Consider the following 19,237-nt stretch of genomic DNA (forward strand, 5'->3'; position numbering starts at 1 on the left):
GGCCAGAAGGGACTGCACGAAGTACTGCAAGTGATGAAAAACAAGGCCCAACCACCAAGATCACTCTACTCAGCAAAGCTGTCATTTAGAACCAAAGGATAGAAAAAATAAGTCCTCATGTTTTCTACAACATTTCTGGGGGAGAAAGCAGATATATATTAGGTTCAAATTATCTTCAACTTACATTAGCTAAGAATTTAATTTTCTCATTTAAGCACATGAAGGGCACTTTAATCTTAAAATTGAATACTTAGATTTCTTACCTTTACTAGTAGTGGGTTCTTGTTCTGATGGGACATTTTTGCTTTCTGCTGCTTTTTCAAAGTTCTGTTGTAGAACCTAGAAGGAAAAATAAATGTCTTGACAGCAGGGCCTAAAATATATCTTCACTATATAGGAGGTGGTTTCTAGTATGTGGTTTTTGTCCAAACTAATACCTTCATAAAAAAGAATTTAGAAATACCTTCTAAAAGTATTTCAAGGTGGCTAAGTAAAAAAGGTTTCCTCTTCTTCTTAAAAAAACCCCCTCAAAATAATACACAGAACTGGAATATTATGGATTCCACTATTTTTTTTATTTATTTTTCAGATCAGACTATCTTAAATAAAACTCATCTCGTTTCTGTTTGACTCTAAAGCCTGTGTGTGTATTCTTAACCCCTACCCTGATGTAAGTGTTGAGTTGGAGCTGGAGAGAAATTTGCTGATAGCCACACTGGAAGCATTCTGCTTAAAAATGAAGCTCGGCATTTCTATTATACTGTTTCCTAAGAGCTGTACTAGGCTCCTCATGTTAAATGCTTTCCTTACGATAGGTCAGCTCTCAAACTTGGTGAACAGAAATCACCTGAGGAGCTTGCAAACATGGCGATGCCCCAGGCCCATCCCCGACCCTCGGAGTCAGACTCACTGTGGGTGGGGACCAAAACTTCCATCTGCTTATATGTGGATGCTAAGAAATGAAGATGAATTGACCAGGAGAGGCAAAGATGAACAAAGCAAAGCGCTTTCAGCAGCAGGAGCAAACAAAAGCAAGATTAACCTCATCATTGTACGTGCCAGACTCTAGGAAGAAACTGTGGTGGTGGTGGAGGCAGCTGGTGATTAAAATACTGGCGTAGATATTTGAAGCTGTGTAAGGAAAATGTATGCACCTAGGTGGTGGTGGTGGCAGCTGGTGATTAAAAGGGGTTGGCGTAGATATTTGAAGCTGTGTAAGGAAAATGTATGCACCTAGGTTCTGCCCCCAACTTAAACAGAAGACGGACACTACCTTCTAGAGGAACTGAACCAGGAAATGTCAGGCCTGGGGCCCTGAGGGGTGTGTGTGCGCGGAAAGCACGAGTGAGGCCGGGCAGTGTCGCACTGGGGACGAGTCTGCACAGTGACGGGCCCTCAGGGATAAGGGGACCTTCTCTGCAGAAACTAAACCACCTCGGAGAAAAGACCAATAGGTACGGACATCTGGGAATTTCCTTCAAAAAGCTGTCTACCCGACTGCCCGACAGTAAAGCTCCAAAGAAACCCAAGCAGCTTCGAGGCACAGCCTTCTTCAGAGTAAGCACTGAAGGCACCCAGACAGTTGAGAAATGTCTCCAGGTGGTAAGAGAAGACATTGCTTCTGTGAAGCAGCAGGGTGCTCTAAAAAAGTAACAATCAATCATAAAAGGAAGAGAAAATTTGCCTGACTGGTGGTGGCGCAGTGGACAGAGCACTGACCTGGGATGCTGAGGTCCCAGGTTCAACACCCTGAGGTTGCTGGCTTGAGTGTGGGATCATCAACATGATCCCAAGTTCGCTGGCTTGAAGCCCAAGGTCACTGGCTCGGCTTGAGCCCCCCAGTCAAGGTATGTTAAGAAGCAATCAATGAACAACTAAAGTGACAGAGCTACAAGTTAATGCTTCTCATCTCTCAACCTCTTACTACAAAAATTAAAAAAAAAGAGAAGATCAATCCATGAGGGCTAATATCTGATAATAATAATTCCTGAATGAGAAAATGGTGAGAAATAAAAAAAATCACCAAACTGTAGGGCATGATACAGATTGAAAAGCCCCTGAGTACCAGCGTGGTGAATGAGAGAGGACTGTGACGCTGTTCTGTATCACTGTAAAATCTGAGAACTCCAGGGAAAAGCTTCTGGAATGGCAAAGAAAAAGAGATACACAGAAAGGATGAGAACTAAGAAAGGCACTGGTCTTCGCAACATTGAAAACTAGAAGACAAAGAGGCACTACCTTCAAAGTTCTGAGGAAAAATGATTTTAAACGTGAAAGAATTAAGATTTCCTCAAACATAAAAAATCTCAAAATATTTATCTTTACTCTTTCTTAGAGTTATTAGAAAATGTATTCCACCAAAAGGAAGTAATAGATCAGGAAAGAGGATGAAAAAGGTTGGATTCCAGACACAGAGGGAATAAACCTGACAAAGGGGATCCCAGTCTAGTCTATGCCCTTTGTCTAACCAGAGAGACCTTCAATACAAAGAAATTTAAAAATAGCTTCTAAAAATGTTTCAAAAAGGAGGCAATTTCAAGTTGACTAAGTAAAGTGGTTTCCTTTTTATTAAAGAACCTCAAAATAATACAGAGAACTGGAAGGTTATAAACACCACTATTTTCTATTCTCTTCAGCATGTGTAAGAGGCAAACCCAGGACAGAGCACAGAGGGGGAACACTGCAGAAAGGACAAAACCGACAAACTGGTTTATTACAAAATCCCACTGAGAGGTTCACACAGCTTTGGAGTATCATAAAGACGTGGGTGTATGTTCAAAGACAATAAAGCAAATAAAAAACTGAGACAATAAACTGAAATGAAAGAATGTATAAGACTAAGCAGAAAACAATCTGTGCTTAGTTCAGCAGTCAGTCAATTCTGTCATCTTTAAAAAGGATCTGCTTGGCCCTGGCCGGTTAGCTCAGTGGTAGAGCATCGGCCTGACATGCAGGAGTCCCGGGTTCGATTCCCAGCCAGGGCACACAGGAGAAGCACCCATCTGCTTCTCCACCCCTCCCTTTCTCCTTCCTCTCTGTCTCTCTCTTCCCCTCCCGCAGCCAAGGCTCCATTGGAGCAAAGTTGGCCCGGACGCTGAGGATGGCTCCATGGCCTCTGCCTCAGGTGCTAGAGTGGCTCTGATTGCAGCAGAGCGACGCCCCAAGATGGGCAAAGCATCGCCCCCTGGTGGGCATGCCGGGTGGATCCCGGTCAGGTGCATGCGGGAGTCTGTCTGACTGCCTCCCCGTTTCCAACTTCAGAAAAATACAAAATAAATAAATAAATAAATAAAAATAAAAAGGATCTAATTGTTGTTAAAATAAGACAGGTGGGAGGTGTGTTGGTCTGCACTGGACTACCTGCTCATCATGCTCATTTTCTTCTGTAGTTTCAGTGTTAGCCTGCAGGGACGTCTGCACATCTACGGGGCCCTCCTCAAATTCTTCTATTTCTTCATCTTCATTCTCATCTTCTCCACTTCCATAATTAGTCAATGCTTGAGTTTCAGCTTTAGATAAATCTAAATGGATTAACACAGTATTTTAGCAAATTTTCAGCACTTAATAGTTACAATTTATTGCATTCCTGTATTGTGCAAGTGCCTTACATACAACATCTGAAATCTTCAAACCAGTAAGTATTAGAAAAAACTGTGGTGCACAAAGGCCAAATAATTTAATCAGGCTTATACTGCAATTAAAATTCAATAGTTGTCAAACCCTAATTCCATATTTATTACATTCCCCAAAAGGTTTCAATAAGACACCTTTCAAGAACAGGTGTATGGCCTGACCAGGTGGTGGTGCAGTGGATAAGAGAGTCGGACCGGGACGCGGAGGACCCAGGTTTGAAACCCCGAGGTCGCCAGCTAGAGCGTGGGCTCATCTGGTTTGAGTAAGGCTCACCAGCTTGAGCAAGGGGTCACTAGGTCTGTAGCCCCCCAGTCAAGGCACATATGAGAAAGCAATCACTGAACAACTAAGGTACCGCAATGAAGAACTGATGCTTCTCATCTCTCTCCCTTCCAGTCTGTCTATCCCTATCTGTCCCTCTCTCTGTCTCTTTCACAAAAAAACAAAATAGAACAGGTGTATGAAGCTTGGATGAGGCCTCCAAACTTACTAATAGACACTGGACATTCCTCACTTTCTTCATCTTCGTCTTGATCAGAAATATCAGATCTCACACTTTTGGGACCATCACCATCATACTCCTCAGATGTTTGAATCTGCTTAACTGTTTCGGTCTCATCCTTGTCCTAGCCACAATAAATGAGTAATTAATTTCTTAAAGTACATTAGAAAAGGTATATCATAAAAATGGTAACAGTCATTATCTAATAAAAAACACAAGGAATCACTTTAGACCGTTTAGCTTTGTTTTTAAAAGAAATAAGTTTGTCACAAGACAGGACATTTGATAAAATACTTTGCTTTCAAGCATTAAGGTTTTTAAAAGCTGTTAAAATCATTTAATCTCATTTCAAAAGCATTATTTTTAGGTAATAATTAGCACGCACTTTGTCTTCTTCATCAATTTCTGCAGCAAGTGAGCCATGATCTTCAAGAATCTTTTTGGCCTATAAGCAAATCAATTAAACAGAATTTAGGGGTAACCTTTAAGTAATACACTTAGGTATTCAGTAAACTAACAAATACTACAGTTTTTGAGCATCATACAAAGAGTTGAATGCTTCTTAGAAATGTAACATAAACTCCTAAAAAAAAGCAAAGCAACACTGCCTACTGACATTCCTTGGATACATAAAAGGTATCTCAAATTTACTAAGTCCAAAACAAAAATCTTGACCCCTTTCCTCCAAAAGCTGTCTTCCCAGTCTTGGTAAATGCCCCTTCTTTCACCCAAACACACAAGTCAGAAAACTAGGAACCAGTCTATACTGCACTTTTATTATCCACATATAAACCATTAGAATGTCTTACTGACTCAATCATCAAAGTGTACCTGTTGTTGAATTCATAGCTAAGACACACCATTTTTTACCCAGTCTACCCAACAGTCTTACAACTGGTCTCTGCTTCTTTCTCTCCTCTCCTCTAATTTCTGTTCAACATGGTATCCAGAGAAAAATTTCAAATTGTACATGAGATTATGTCACTCACTCCTCTATTTCAGACTTTACCACGGACTTCCATCATACTTCGAATAAAAGGTCTTTATCTGAGTTTCCAAAGCCCCATAACTTGGCCTTATCTACCTCTGCAAATTCCTCTCCTCCACTCTCAGTTCATTTAGTGCGTTCTTGTCTCCCTGGCCTTCTCTCTGTTCTCCCAACTACTCAAGGCCGCCTCGAGTCTTCACACATCCCTCCTCCCAGAATGCCCTTCCCCTTCCTTCAAATCATCATCAACTCTTTGTCTTTCATGCCTTAGTAATATTTCACCCCCTAATAACCCCGTGAGACTGCCTCCTTAACGTAGTCTTTCCGAGCATTTATTACAGTATTATCTTGTTTTATTTTCTTTAAGCTCTAAGCAATGGCTGAAATACTCTGCAACTTCTTTATTTATGTCTAGAATAAAAACACTATAAAAAGTATGAAACAGGTGGCTTGACTATCTACTTTAGATTTAAGGAAAAGAGTTATCCCATCATTCTGGGTTCTGACTTGCTTTCCCTGTCATTAGTTAAGAAAAGGGTGCAGGTCTGGAGGGTGGGGGGAAGCCCCCTGGTGTGCCTCGAGAGGAAAAGCCCTATCCAACATCGCAAGTGGTCAAGACGAACTGAACAGGGTACAAGAAGCCAGAGGGATGTGCAAGCAGAGTCCTAACGGATGAGCAAGCATGTGTGTCAGCTGGGTGACACATATGCCCAGAGGATCTACAGGGTAGCAGAAGCTGCAGCGGGCGGCGGCTCCAAGATCCTATCACCGCTCTTCTCTGCCAACCTGAGTGAGTGACAACAGCGTGAACGGATATCTGACAACCTACACCAGCATCATTTCCTGCCTGCGTCCTTGACCCGCAGCCCCGGATGCTACTGCTGGGACTCAGGACCGGGCTAGCATACGTATTGACTTATAAACTGACTAACTGGTTACTTTAAAACTACTTATCTGAGGTCAAGTATGACTTTAGTTATTAATAATCAAGACCTACAGTTATATGCTCATTATGATTACTTCTAAAATCAAAATGAATGTAACTTACCTCTTTGGCATAAGACTGTATCACTCCAGCTGCTTCTATTTTCCTTTTGCATCTCCGTTTAACAGTCATACTATTATTATCCAAATCTTGCATGAGCTTAAAGAAAGCCAACTCATTAAACAACACTTCAGAGATCTCCACAAGAAGATCCTCTCCACAGTCTTTCAGTTTTCTGCCAGCAAATTTTGCCAATGAATCCTATTCAAATAACCAAATCACTTTAAGATTATAGTAAAAGCAGTCTGATTTTCTAAATAATAGAACAAAAATTATTTTCAAATTAATACTTTGGGATTTGCCCACAATTATGTAGGCAAAACTGAGGAAGGACTGCATGGATCTTGATAAAACAAAAAAGTATTTAATCACACACAATTTCTCTTTCAGCCTAATTCTAAAATGGAGTTATTTCTTTCTGTAGAAATAAGCTAGCTAAATTTATAAATATATACTTATCTAAAAATTGTTCTAAACATTCTTAACCAATGCATAACATCAATGATGTCTATATTCCTTATAAATTACATTAATTCTACTAAATTACACAGTCAGGACAGTTTAAAAACTACATAGAACTAACACTTTAGTCTTAATAAAAATAAAATGGAAAACCATAGTGATGGAAATTTGCATCAAGCCTAGGGCTTTAAGAAATGAGTGCAGAGCTAGCCGTGGCAGCACGGTGGATAGTGCACCGACCGGGAATGCTGAGGTCACCGGTGCGGAACCCTGGGCTTGCCTGGTCAAGGCACATATGACAAGCAATCAATGAACAGCTAGAGTGAAGAAACAACTTCTCATTCTTCTTCCCTCCTCTCTCTGTAAAATCAATAACTAAAATCTTAAAAAAATAAAAATAATCTAAGTGATAATACTGTCTAAATCCAAAAGGAAAATTTTATTGAAAAAAATTTTAAGATTAAAAAAATGTATTTTCTAGTTTGGAATAACTATATCAGTGTGAAAATACATTGGCAAATTTAACTGTAAAGATTTTTACTGTATGGAGTGAGTAGGTATCCTTACTTAGCATAGGGTTTTCTCAACCTTGGTACTACTAATGTCTCACTAGATGCCCCCTGCCTGTTGTGACAAAAAAAATGTCTAAGACATTACTAAATGTCTCCTTAAAGGCAAAACTACACCCAACCCTTGAGAATCACTAATTAAGTGACCACTAATTTAACATAATATAAGGTCACTGTTACAGCTCAAGAAATCTCCACAATCAATAGCTGGTTTCTGGCTTCTAAAATTTCCATGATTAGTAAAAAATTATTTGAGAAAATACAATAGAAAACTTTCTCAACAGTTCAAACTTAAATTTTCTTTTTTTTTTTATAAAAGATTTTATTTATTCATTTTACAGAGGAGAGGGAAAAAGGGAGAGAAGGGGGAGGAGCAGGAGGTATCAACTCCGGTATGTGCCTTGACCAGGCAAGCCTGGGGTTTCCAATCGGCGACCTCAGCGCTTCAGGGTCGATGCTTTATCCACTGCACCATCACAAGCCACGCCCTTAAAATTTCTTATGTAGTAGAAAACTCAAAACAAAATTTTATTAGACTAGGGATATGCCGCAGAGATAATCAAATTAAGTGAAGACATAGGCCATAGCATAATTTTTTTTAACCAGTTAAAGGAATAACCTAAAAAAGCATTTAAATGGCCCCCCAAATAGGTGCCAGACAGAGAGCTAACTGAATACATTGTGTAATGCTAGAAATGAAAAGTAAAAGAATCCAGGCGGATCATATTAAGCCTTACAAGTAGAAACTCTTACCTGTAATATACTTCCGAGTTGCTTATGAAAGAACTTGACAAACTCTTTGCTCTCATCGTTTTGCTGGGTCAGGGTCAACACCATGCGTCTGACTGAAGTCAGAAGTTGAGAAGAGCATACTTCATCCATGTGCTCCTGAGAAAAACCCCGCTGGTTAGGATATAAACTTAACAAGGATCCAAAAAATATCAATCCATATAATATGAGATTTTATTTTTCTTGCAAAGATGCTTCTCAACTTTCAGATACACACATTTGGAATTATTTATTCATAAGAAGAGCCAAAACCAGACTCCACACGTTAAGAGGTTTGCAAATTTTGATTTCCCATAGCAAATATAATTGCCAGTAAAAGAAACGAGCCGATTCAAATCTTGTCATCACTATCTTCCTGTGCCGTAAGGAGAACTCCTCATGCCAGCTTCCGTCTGTCTGCCTCCTGTTTGCAGTGCAGTTCCAGCACTCTCACAGCTGCCCCGGGCTTTCTCAGCGTCGGCGCCGACACCTGTGCTGCAGGGTGTCCAGCAGCGCACTGCGCTTCCAGGCACTAGCACCTCCACGCCATTAGTACCTCCGCCCTCCCAAGTCCTTAGAACTGAAAATTACAAACAAAATGTTTTGAGGGTCCAATGATTCCTAGTTGAGAGCCACTGTCCTAACTTTCTTAATTAGCCATTTTGGGCAAGCCTCATCTCCTTAACCTACCTTTAGAAGCATGTTCAAACTACCAAATTATCCAAATCCCTGTTAGCCTTCTGAGGCAAATCCATAAAACACTCACATCAAGTAACCCCAAGGTTCTAATCTCTTTTCTGCCATTAAATTCATTTGGGCAGGTCTTCCAACATTAGTCGGGAGGGTTTGTATTTTTTTCCATACGAATGTGTAAAATGAGGTGGCCAAACTAGATGTCCAAGGTCCCTTAAATCTATCTAATTATTTAAGCTCATTTATTAGAAATTTGTGGCCCTGCCTGGTTTGCTCAGTGGTAGAGTGTCAATGCAGTGTGTGGATGTCCTGGGTTTATTCCTGGTCAGGGCACACAGGAGAAGCAACCATCTGCTACCTCTCCCCCTTCTCTTTTTCTCTTCTTTTCCTTTCTTGCAGCCATGGCTCAATTGATTTGAATGTTTTGGCCCTGGGCTCTGAAGATGGCTCTGTAAAGCCTCCACCTCAGGCTCTAAAAATAGCTCCGCTGTAAGCATGACCCCAGATGGGCAGAGCATAAGTCCCAGATGGGGGTTGCCAGGTGGATCCCGGTCAGGGTGCATGCGAGTCTGTCTGTCTATTTCCCCTCCTGTCACTAGGAAAAGAAGAAGAAAATTTGTGTCAAGGAAGGCAGTTAAAAAGAAAAGACAACAGTCCCTTGTCTGGGATTGAATCCCAGTGGAGGAGTCAGATACACGAATCACTACAAACTATGCAGTGTCCAACAGATACTTTTTAACTGCAGTGACCATTCCTTATTTATCACCTAGCATAGTAGCTAGCTCATAAAAGACACTCATTACTTACTGAATAAATACATACGATAAAAGAGCACGTACTATATAGGTGCTATATGGCTGTGTAGCATATTAGAGACACCAAATATCTCCTTAGGAAAAGTATTTTCGGCAGAAAAGAGTTTCTTCATATTCTCAAAAGTAACAATTTGAACTATGGGCTAATTAGTGAAAAAGCAAAGGCAGGGCCAGGAAATGCTGAGTAATTTGAAGTGAGTGGACCTAGATGCACAGTGGTGAGTGATAAAGTATTTTAAGATTTTATTTCTTTTAGAGAGGAGAGAGAGAGAACAAGGATAGGGAGCGATAGTTGGGAAAGTGTACCAGGTCCAGTGGTGGTCTCCTGAAGGCTAAGGAGTTTGCTCAGTAAACATTCACTTCCTGCCTATTATGACAGGCAGTCTATACAAAAGGATGTCAATGAAGGATATGAATGAAGAATACGCTATTGAGAGGGAAGAAGGTAAACCTGACTGTTCTTGGGGGTGGGGCGGGACATCAATTTTTAACTCACTGGTGACAGAGGGAAACACAGTGTCAGGAAGTCTAGCCTAGGTGACTGTGTGTAATGCTATATTAACAGAGAAATGCTATAACCCTACCAAAAAGCCAAGATTTAAAATGAAATAGACATGGTAGAAAAGTTAAAAATCAAACCATTAGTTCTACTCTTCTACTCATTTTATTGGCCTCAGACACTTTTTGAAATGCTAAATTCAGTGAGGAAATCCTTATGAAAGAATCATTTAAATCAGGTACAAAGTGGTAAATGCAATAACATTTCCTGAGGATAGTTGTACTCCCAGAGCACAAAGCTAAATTATTTAGACTTTTTTAACCCCTAAAAAATAACTGTAGATTTCAAATAAATATTATTACCTAAATACCTAACTTAACAACAACAACAAAAAGCTTAAAAGTATTTATTGAATTACAATAAGACAAAAATGCAAAAGGAAAAAAGGCAACAATTTTGTTATCTATACCTAAAATAGAAGTAAGCAATACCTTAGTTCAAGTCAATTCACTCGAGGGAATGGTTTTAAACTCTTAAATAAGTATTACCTATCTATAAGAATATCTGCATATTCTTATCAGAATATAAATCGTCTTTCTGGGAAAGAAATACATATTTTACAGATAACAGGAGAGATTCACAGAATAACTGGCGAAACCTAGGTATCTGTCTTGTCTCCTCAAATTCCCTTTATCTAGTCTCTGAAGTCCTGCTCGGGTGGAGGTACTGAGATTTAGAGATATTATTCTAGTAGGGAGATACATGTAAAGAATTATGACACGTGGTCTTAAGTGCTATGAGAAAGGCACTGTGAAGAGAGTGAGCAGTGACGAGAAGAGGGAGCTCTCTGCCTGTCAGAACATGCCAGAATACTTGGGCTGGGTCCTGAAAGTCAAAACCGAGACAGGCTGGAAAGCCAGGCAAAGGCAAGGACATGGGCAAGGTTGCCCTCTGAACACTGTCAGGCAGGATACCCAGTATGTGGGAAGGAACAGTTAAGAGGCTGCGCCCAGGCTGTCAAAGGTTTTTGAGCAATGCTGTATCTGAGCTGGCTCCCTCGAGCCAGCTATTCTCATGCTCCACTTCTTAGAGCATAAAGAGCTCAATTGGTTTGAAATCTGCAGTTCAGGTTTGAAGGATCCGTCATTTGTTTATTAATTCATTCATTCAGTAAGTATTTACTGAGTGCCTATTAATATGCAGCTACTAATCCTGGCAGTAGTGATAAGGCAATGACCATAACAGATTTACACATCTCACTGCATGGAGCTTCCATTTTAACAGGGGGAAGCCGACAAAATCAGTATCAAATACATCAGAGGGTTAACAAGCATCATGGAGATAAAGAAAAGCAGGTTAAGGAGTAGGGGAGATCAGCTCACCAAAGAGGAGACATCTGACTGCAGACTTGAAGGCTCCGAAGGAAAACCAAGCAGGTATGTGAAGGTAGAGCGTCCCAGGCATAAGGTATCAAGTGCCTTCTAAGTGCTAACAATGCTAGCAGGAGGAGGATTACATGAGGACGCAAACAGCAAGACCCCTCAGGGGCTACCGCAATTACCCAGAGGGCGAAATTTTCCTGTTTTTACACGGAATAACTTGGGCATGGACAGATGAACCTCTTCTCTTTTTGGCTATAAACCAAAGTTTGCAGAGAAAGCAGTTTCTATAAGCCTTTTCTCAAAGACTTCTCTCAAATATTCCAATAAAAGCAATGCCTCCAGGGAAAAAATGTAAGAGACAACAGAAAACAACTTCCTGCTGTCAATGTCTTACACATCGAAAGTACAAGTAGGCTGTAAGCAGTGTGCCCAATAACAACATACTTTGTAGTGTGCTGTATCTGAATGAAAAGACTCTCTTCATTTCTAATTTTTTGTTTTTACTTTATTTTTTAAGTGAGAACAAGGGAGATAGACTCCCACATGCACCCAACCAGGATCCACCTGGCAACCCCCATCTGGGACAGATGCTCAAATCAACAGGGCCACTGGCTGCGAGAGAGAAACGAGGGGGGGGGGGGAGTGTAGCAGATGGCAGCTTCTCATGTGTGCCCTGACCTGAGATCAAACCCAGGTTATCCGCATGCTAGGCCAATGCTCTATCCACGGAGCCAGCTGGCCAGGGCCTCATTTCTAATTTTTTAAAATTTCCATTTAAATGAGTGTCAGAGTGCCATCTCAGGTACAAATCTTGCCTTCACTTTCTATTTCTTGCACACTTCTTTCTCTGCCCTGTTCATTGTTATTAAAAAAAATTAATAGTACTACTTACCAGCCTCATACTCTCCAAGTTAATAGAAATATAAATTTTTAAGCTTTTTTGAGGGACAATTTAACATAATGCTTCAAAAGCCTTAAAAGTATTCACAACCTTAGAATAAAAAATTCTATGCCTAAATATTACTTCTAAGGAAATAAAAATGGGACAAATATTCAAATTTAGCTAAATCATTTCAGTATTGTATATAATAGTGAAAAAGAAATCCGAATAAACATAAATATTTAGCAATAAGAATACAATAGAAAATTCTCCTCTATGAATACTCACCCCCCCCCCCCCCCCCCCCTGAGTAGCCATCAACCCAGCTAACGGCTGACAGTCCTACTTGATCAAACTCTGGCTCTTCCTTCTTTGCCCAATTTCTAACTATTGAATCATCCTGTCATGGCCCCAGTTCTAGGCCTCTTTCTCTCATCTATTTACCATTAACAGGACCTATTAATTTCCAAAATACATTTCGATTGTCCACTTCTGCCCCTCTAGGACGATTCCCTTGTCTGGGCCATCAGCATCTCTCATCAGCTCTCTTGCGCTCCTGACCCCTCTCCTCAATTACCCACTAACCAACCAGACTGTGTTTCTCTCTTGCTTAAAATCCTCTTGGAGTTTCCTCTTAACTTTGAACAAAGTCCAAACTCCTAATCATGACCTACTAATCATAACTGGCTCCTGCCTCTCCAATTTTATCTCTCACAATTCCTACACCCACTTGGGTCATCCTCTAGTTCAAGGGTCTCAAACTCGCGGCCCGCCCACCAATTTTGTGCGGCCCGCAGATTAATCCACGAAGTTTGATTAGTCTGCGGGCCGCACAAAATTGGTGGGCGGGCCGCACGGCTGCGAGTTTGAGACCCCTGCTCTAGTTCCTACAACATGCCAAGCTACCATATTTCCCCGTGTATAAGATGCACCTTAATTTTGGGAACTGAAATTTGAAAATAAAAAATGTATTACATAAAGCTATTGAACTTAAGTTTTATTCATAAAATTCATACCACTCCTCAACACTGTCTTCATATATTGCCTCATCCTCAGTTCCACCTATAGCATTTAAAGTGCCACAACCACTGTATAAGATGCACCCGGTTTTTAGACCCCAAATTTCTCTTTAAAAAGGTGCGTCTTATACATGGGGGAATGCGGTACTTCCTATCTTAAGGCCTCTAAACTCTAGAAAGATCTTGGTTTAAAGCTGGCTCCTTATTCACATTTTGCTTAAATGCTCCCTCTTCAGAAGCCTTCCCTGACCACTCAGTCTAAGATAGACACAAGCATATCATAGTATTTTAATTCTCTGAATGGCACGTATCACTATACGATACACATTTATTAATATTTACTTTTGGGGGATCCATAGTCTCATCCTTGCATGTAAGCTCAACAATAGCCTTTGCTTGTGCATTGACAGGTCCACAAAACCTGGCCTAAACTAAGCACTCTACAAATATTTTTAAATGAATAATAAATGAATATTATGTAACCATTAAAAATATGCAACAGAAAAAGTGATCTAAAAAGACATTTATGGTACAATAAAAAAGTAGAATGCCACATGTATGTACAAAATATTACAGAGATTCACAAAATGTTCATGGGGTATATCCAAGTAACAAAATTATGGGCCATTTCTAGTTGGTTTTTTTAAATTTTATTTAGAAAATTAAGTTTAACGGGTTAACATTGATCAATAAGAGTACACAGGTTTCAGATAGACATTTCTATAGCACCTGAACTGCTGATTATGTTTTGTATATACAAAGTTTTTCTTTTGTTTACATGTTTTCTGAATGTACTACATGGAGTACTTTGCATGAATTGAAAAACAAAACAAAGTTTATTTAAAAAATTATTGCTTACCTTCAAAAATGGAATGACTTCTTTCATGATTGCTTTAATTTGTCGGTCTAGCTGTTGAGTATCGATTCGAGGACACGGGACGGTAGAAATTTCACTTACAGGTTGTTGTGAACTATAATTTTCAGTAACAGGAGTTTCTATTTTTTAAAAAGAAAAGATCACATTAGCAAAATAAAGTCTGTCACATATGTATGCATTTATGCAATATTCTAAAGATAAATAAGTTATGATTTTATGTTAACATGATACAGAGAAACATCTATGTAGTTTTAGCATCCTTAAAAATGAAAAGTGATTAAAAAAGCACTACTATCCATCAGAAGGGGTGTATAACTTGTATATGTGAAACTCTAATTTTTACTGTCAATGAACGCAACGACACACCTTCTGACTGGTGGCCAGCAGCCGTGGCGGCCGCCCCAGGCTCGTCCTCGACCCTGCAGGAGCACCTCAGACTCGTGCTACCTTCAGCCTCAGTTTTCATACGTTCGTATTCTCTCACTCTGGCTAAAGCCTGGTCCAAGTGAATCACAGTGTTACCTGCGTATGAACAGAAGCAAACTTTTTCATGTATTCCTCTAAATTTATTAATGAAAAACATCCAAATGTAGGGAAGGAAAACTAGCTTAAACAAGTTTCAGGTGTTGTACTAGTTGGGTACTTGGCAAATATTATCCCTTAAATTGTCCTATAAAGTAGATGGCAGCAGCCTCATTTCAGAGAACTTAAGTAACCTGCATGAGATTTCACAGCCAGTGAAATGCTGGGGCAAGAATTTGAACTCAGGTCTCTTAGACTCTGAAGTCCATATTTATTTCTGTACATCATGTGGCTTCACTTAAACAGCACAAAAATACATCCCAAAATGTCAATGAATTCTGATGCAAACAATCTAACTTAAAACAAGGTAAGAAAAAAAACCTAAGAATTCTCCTTTGTCAACTTCAAACAAAGCTAATGGTGAATGACAGTGAGCTTGGGAAAAATCTTAAGTGAAATAAGACAGACGGCTCTCAAGTTAGAGCAACTGAGAGTGGGGACAGCTAAAGGGGGGGGCTGGTCAGAGCGATTTTTCTCTAACACAGACGAGTTCAGTACAGGCTTGACAGGCACTTCATCGGAAGGGAGTTGCCCGTAGCATCCTTGACAATCAGCATGAGGCAAAAGGAAGACCTATTGCTTGGGTAAGAGGTAGGTAACTATTGATAAGAAAAGGTTTGGCCCTTTCCTTTGTAGTGAAAAATGCCTTTGAGATCAATTAATTCTTGTTCTGCTCATAAGAACAAACGCTAGAACAATGAGACACTGGGCTCCCGTATGAACTAGTGCCCAGGGGGTCTGGATGATAGCATTCTCGGGTGTTTTTTGTAGGCTATATAGCCCAGAAGATGAATCAAGAGTACTCATACATTTCCCTAATCTACTTTCCAGATTTAGGACTCAGGGTCTATCTTCTCTCCCTCTGAGTTATGCAGCCTCTACAATTTCTTTTATTATCGATAACCCCCCCCACACACACACACACAATGTGCCATGCTTTAAAAGTACCTGGATTTCTCACTAAAGAATTTCAGTTCTTAGCTCAAATTAAGTTGTTAACATTATTATTGAAAATGAGCCTGGATAAAGCATTGCTACGTGACCTTTCTTTTTTAAAAAAAATTTTAGTGAGAAAGGAAGAAAAAGGAAGGAAAAAAAAAAGGGAGGGAGGGAGGGAGGGAGGGAGGGAGGGAGGGAGGAAGGGAGGGAGGGAGGAAGGAAGGAAGGAAGGAAGGAAGGAAGGAAGGAAGGAAGGAAGGAAGGAAGGAAGGAAGGAAGGAAGGAAGAAAGGAAGGAAGGAAGGAAGGAGAATGAAAGAAAAGGAAAAGGAAAGGAAAGGAGAAAGAAGAAAGAAAGAGGAACACTGATCTGTTCCTGTATGTGCCCTCACTAGGGGTCAAACTGGTAACCTCTACACTTCGGGAGGATGCTCTAACCAACCAATCAAGCTATCCAGCCAGGGCAAAGGGTGACTTTTCTCTTGAGGAAAAGGAAATTAACATTTCCTAAAACTTCTTTTATACATGCTAGAAAGTCCTGTATATTTTTCACAAGAACATACCAAGGTAAGTAAGCCTCATTTTCTTAGTACACACAATCACAAAACTTAGATGATTTGCCCAAGGTCAAAGTGTTAAGAGTGCAAAGATTCCTGAATTGAGAATGATGAACAGATTTTAAGTCCCTGTTCTACCATAACTTGCCTTTCTAGACTTTTGTTCTCTTATCAATGCAATTCAGAGACTGTAGTAAACTCATGTTCTAAGATTATAAAAAATTCTGCTTACCTAGATCATCTGTTGCAAAGGGCTCAAAATTTGAAGATACAGACAGGACACTAGCATTATCAGCATCATTTTGCTCACTTATTTTATGTGTTTCTCTCTCAAAGTTCTTCTCAAAAGTTTCCTAAGTTATAGTTTTAAAATAAATAAAAATCACTAGAATTTCTTTTATAAAAAGTTTGATATTAAAATTTTAACAGAAACTATTTGCATAAAACTATACATGTAATAGTGTGATATGAACCAGTTATAAAACATTGAATAGTGAGTCACAGAGAACATTAAAATATTCAGTAACCTAGCAGATCACTTGTCATTATATAGATGACAAAACACAGAGCTAGTAATGATTAAATTCTAACTTGGAAAAGTTAATGTTGCAAATTACTACTATATACCCTCAGGGAATTTCTCCCATCTCATAACCATAACCATATCAAATCCACTCTGATATATATATATATATAGTTTTCACATCAGAACAAAAACATGACAGCATCATTCATATTCTTTAAATATATTTCACTTTTATTGAAATATAATTTATAAACAATACACCCATTAAGCATACAGTTTGATGAGTTTTGAAAAATATATGCACCCATATAACCCCTTCTCTAAATATAGAGACCATTTCCATCAGTCCCAAGTTCCTTTGCACCCCTGCAGTCAACCTCCACTACACTCAACTCACATGATTTCTACCCCCACAGATTAGGGTGGTTTCTCTTTCTTAAAATTTATTTTCCCACAGATTAGCTTTGTTGGCTCTAGAACTTCATATAAATGGAACCATTCAGTACGCACTGTGTAGTGCCTGGCTTCTTTTGCTCAGTATGTTTCTGAAGTTAATCCATGTTGTTTTGTGTTCAGAAGTTCATTTGTTTCTGAAATTAATCCATGTTGTTGTGTGTTCAGAAGTTATTTTCATTACTGAACTGTATCTCACTGTATGTATGGACATACCACAGTTTATCCATTTATGTGTATGTTGATGTTTCAGTTTGAGGCTACTATGACTAAAGATACTATGAACATTAGTGCAAAAGAATATTTTTGAATGTATATTTTCATTTCTCTTGGAAGAATTCCGAGAAGAGAAATAGCTGGGTCACATGCCAAATTTATGATGAACTTCATAAGAAACGGCCAAACTGCTTTACAAAGTGGTTAACAATTTTGCAATCCCACCAGCAGTACGAGTTCCAATTACTCCACATTTACACCAACACTTCTTATTGTCAAACTTCAATTTCAGCTTTTCTAGTGGGTGTGGTTTCAATTTGCACACTGGCTATTTATATAGCTTCCTTCATGAAGTGCCTGTTCAAATCTCTTGCCCATTTTTTACTGAATTGATTGTCTTACAATTGACTTGTAAAAGTTTCTTTATATTAATAGCCTGGATTTGTCATTTATGTAGTCATTTTTCAGATATATATACTGAGATTATGTTTTAATTGTAACTTAAAAAACAGAATTTAACCATTTTTTATAGTTAGTGCTTTCTGTGCTAAGAAATCTTTGCTTCTGTCAAAATCATGAAGATTTCCTTATTTTAGAAGTTTTATAGTTTTAGCTTTTTCAGAACTTCAAGTAACTTCAAATTAACTTTTGTCTATAGTGTTCCTGGGGGGTGAGTCTCACTTGTATTCTGACTGAAACTCATTTCACTATTGTGTTCTTTCTCCTAGCTATTGACCTTTCCAATTTTTCTCTTAAATTACTAAGTGCAAGTTTTGTCCCTGATGAAAGAAAGTTCAGGTATCAGCATACACTTTGTAAGAAATGAAACCATTCTGCTGCTCCATCAAGCAAGACCTGCCAGGGCATGTGCTTTTGCCATTGGTGGCACCCAGTTAGAAGACGCAAAGTGTTTCTTCCCTGGCCTAACCCTGAATTCCTCCTTCTCCTCCATGATGTCTGATATCCAGATGTCTACTTTTACTTCTAATTTTATTGGGCAGAATAAGTGAAGATCAAAGGACCTTGCCCTAGAAACATGGAGAATGAAACTCTTTACGCTAACCATGTAGCTATTTATATTAAATAACATTGAAATTTAGTCCCTCAATCCTATTAGTCACATTCCAAGCACTCAACAGCATGTGTGTCCAATGGTTACTGTGTTCAACAATGCAGACATAAATCATTTCCATACTGTAGGATGTTCTACTGGACAGCACTGCTATAGATCAATGGGGATGAACACTGGATGTTGCGATGCTGCTATTAATTAAGTGGTATTAATAAAGGGAAGATGTTGACATTAATGTTGAACTTGTTTTATGAGAAAAATTAAAGAACTGATTTAGTTCTTTAAAACTAATACTAAGTATAGTTATTTATGCCAACTCCCTACAATTATGGACTGAATCTTTGTGAACCCCTAAGCCTCAAAATTCATATGCTGAAGCACTAACCTCCAATATGATAGCATGAGGAGGTGGGGCCTTTGGGAGGTAATTAGGCTTAAATGAGGTTATGAAGGGAACCCCCATGATGCCATAGTGCCCTTAGAAAAAGAGAAAGCAATACTAGAGTTTCCTCTCCCTGTCATGTAAGGACACAGAAAGAAGGTGGCCACCTGCAGACCAAGAAGAAGGCTCTCAACAAGAGCCCAATCTGCTGGCACTAAGACCTTGAACTTCCTACCCTCCAGAACTGTGAAAATTAAATATCTGTTGTTTAAACCATCTGATCTACAGTATTTTGTTTACCAGCACAAGTTGACTAAAGCACCTACTTATTAAGCAGTATAGTACCTTTAAATGTTAAATTTAAAACCATGGCAGGTTA

At 39.2% G+C, this 19,237-nt stretch overlaps 1 protein-coding gene across 5 annotated transcripts in view; it reads right to left on the bottom strand.

Moving 5' to 3' along the window:
• Nucleotides 1–19,237, bottom strand: part of PCM1 (pericentriolar material 1) — a 98,658-nt gene that overhangs the window by 9,560 nt on the left and 69,861 nt on the right. For all 5 annotated transcript variants that reach the window (XM_066380224.1, XM_066380220.1, XM_066380222.1 and 2 more), the window contains 9 exons: nucleotides 16,442–16,562; nucleotides 14,499–14,654; nucleotides 14,115–14,251; nucleotides 7,953–8,087; nucleotides 6,172–6,369; nucleotides 4,521–4,580; nucleotides 4,124–4,259; nucleotides 3,361–3,521; nucleotides 264–339 (listed from right to left, as the gene is read on the bottom strand). In XM_066380224.1, coding sequence (XP_066236321.1) covers nucleotides 264–339; nucleotides 3,361–3,521; nucleotides 4,124–4,259; nucleotides 4,521–4,580; nucleotides 6,172–6,369; nucleotides 7,953–8,087; nucleotides 14,115–14,251; nucleotides 14,499–14,654; nucleotides 16,442–16,562 — 1,180 coding nt within the window. The remainder of the gene's footprint in view (nucleotides 1–263; nucleotides 340–3,360; nucleotides 3,522–4,123; nucleotides 4,260–4,520; nucleotides 4,581–6,171; nucleotides 6,370–7,952; nucleotides 8,088–14,114; nucleotides 14,252–14,498; nucleotides 14,655–16,441; nucleotides 16,563–19,237) is intronic.

This window comes from Saccopteryx leptura, chromosome 4 (genome assembly GCF_036850995.1).
Source record: "Saccopteryx leptura isolate mSacLep1 chromosome 4, mSacLep1_pri_phased_curated, whole genome shotgun sequence".
NCBI lineage: Eukaryota > Metazoa > Chordata > Mammalia > Chiroptera > Emballonuridae > Saccopteryx > Saccopteryx leptura.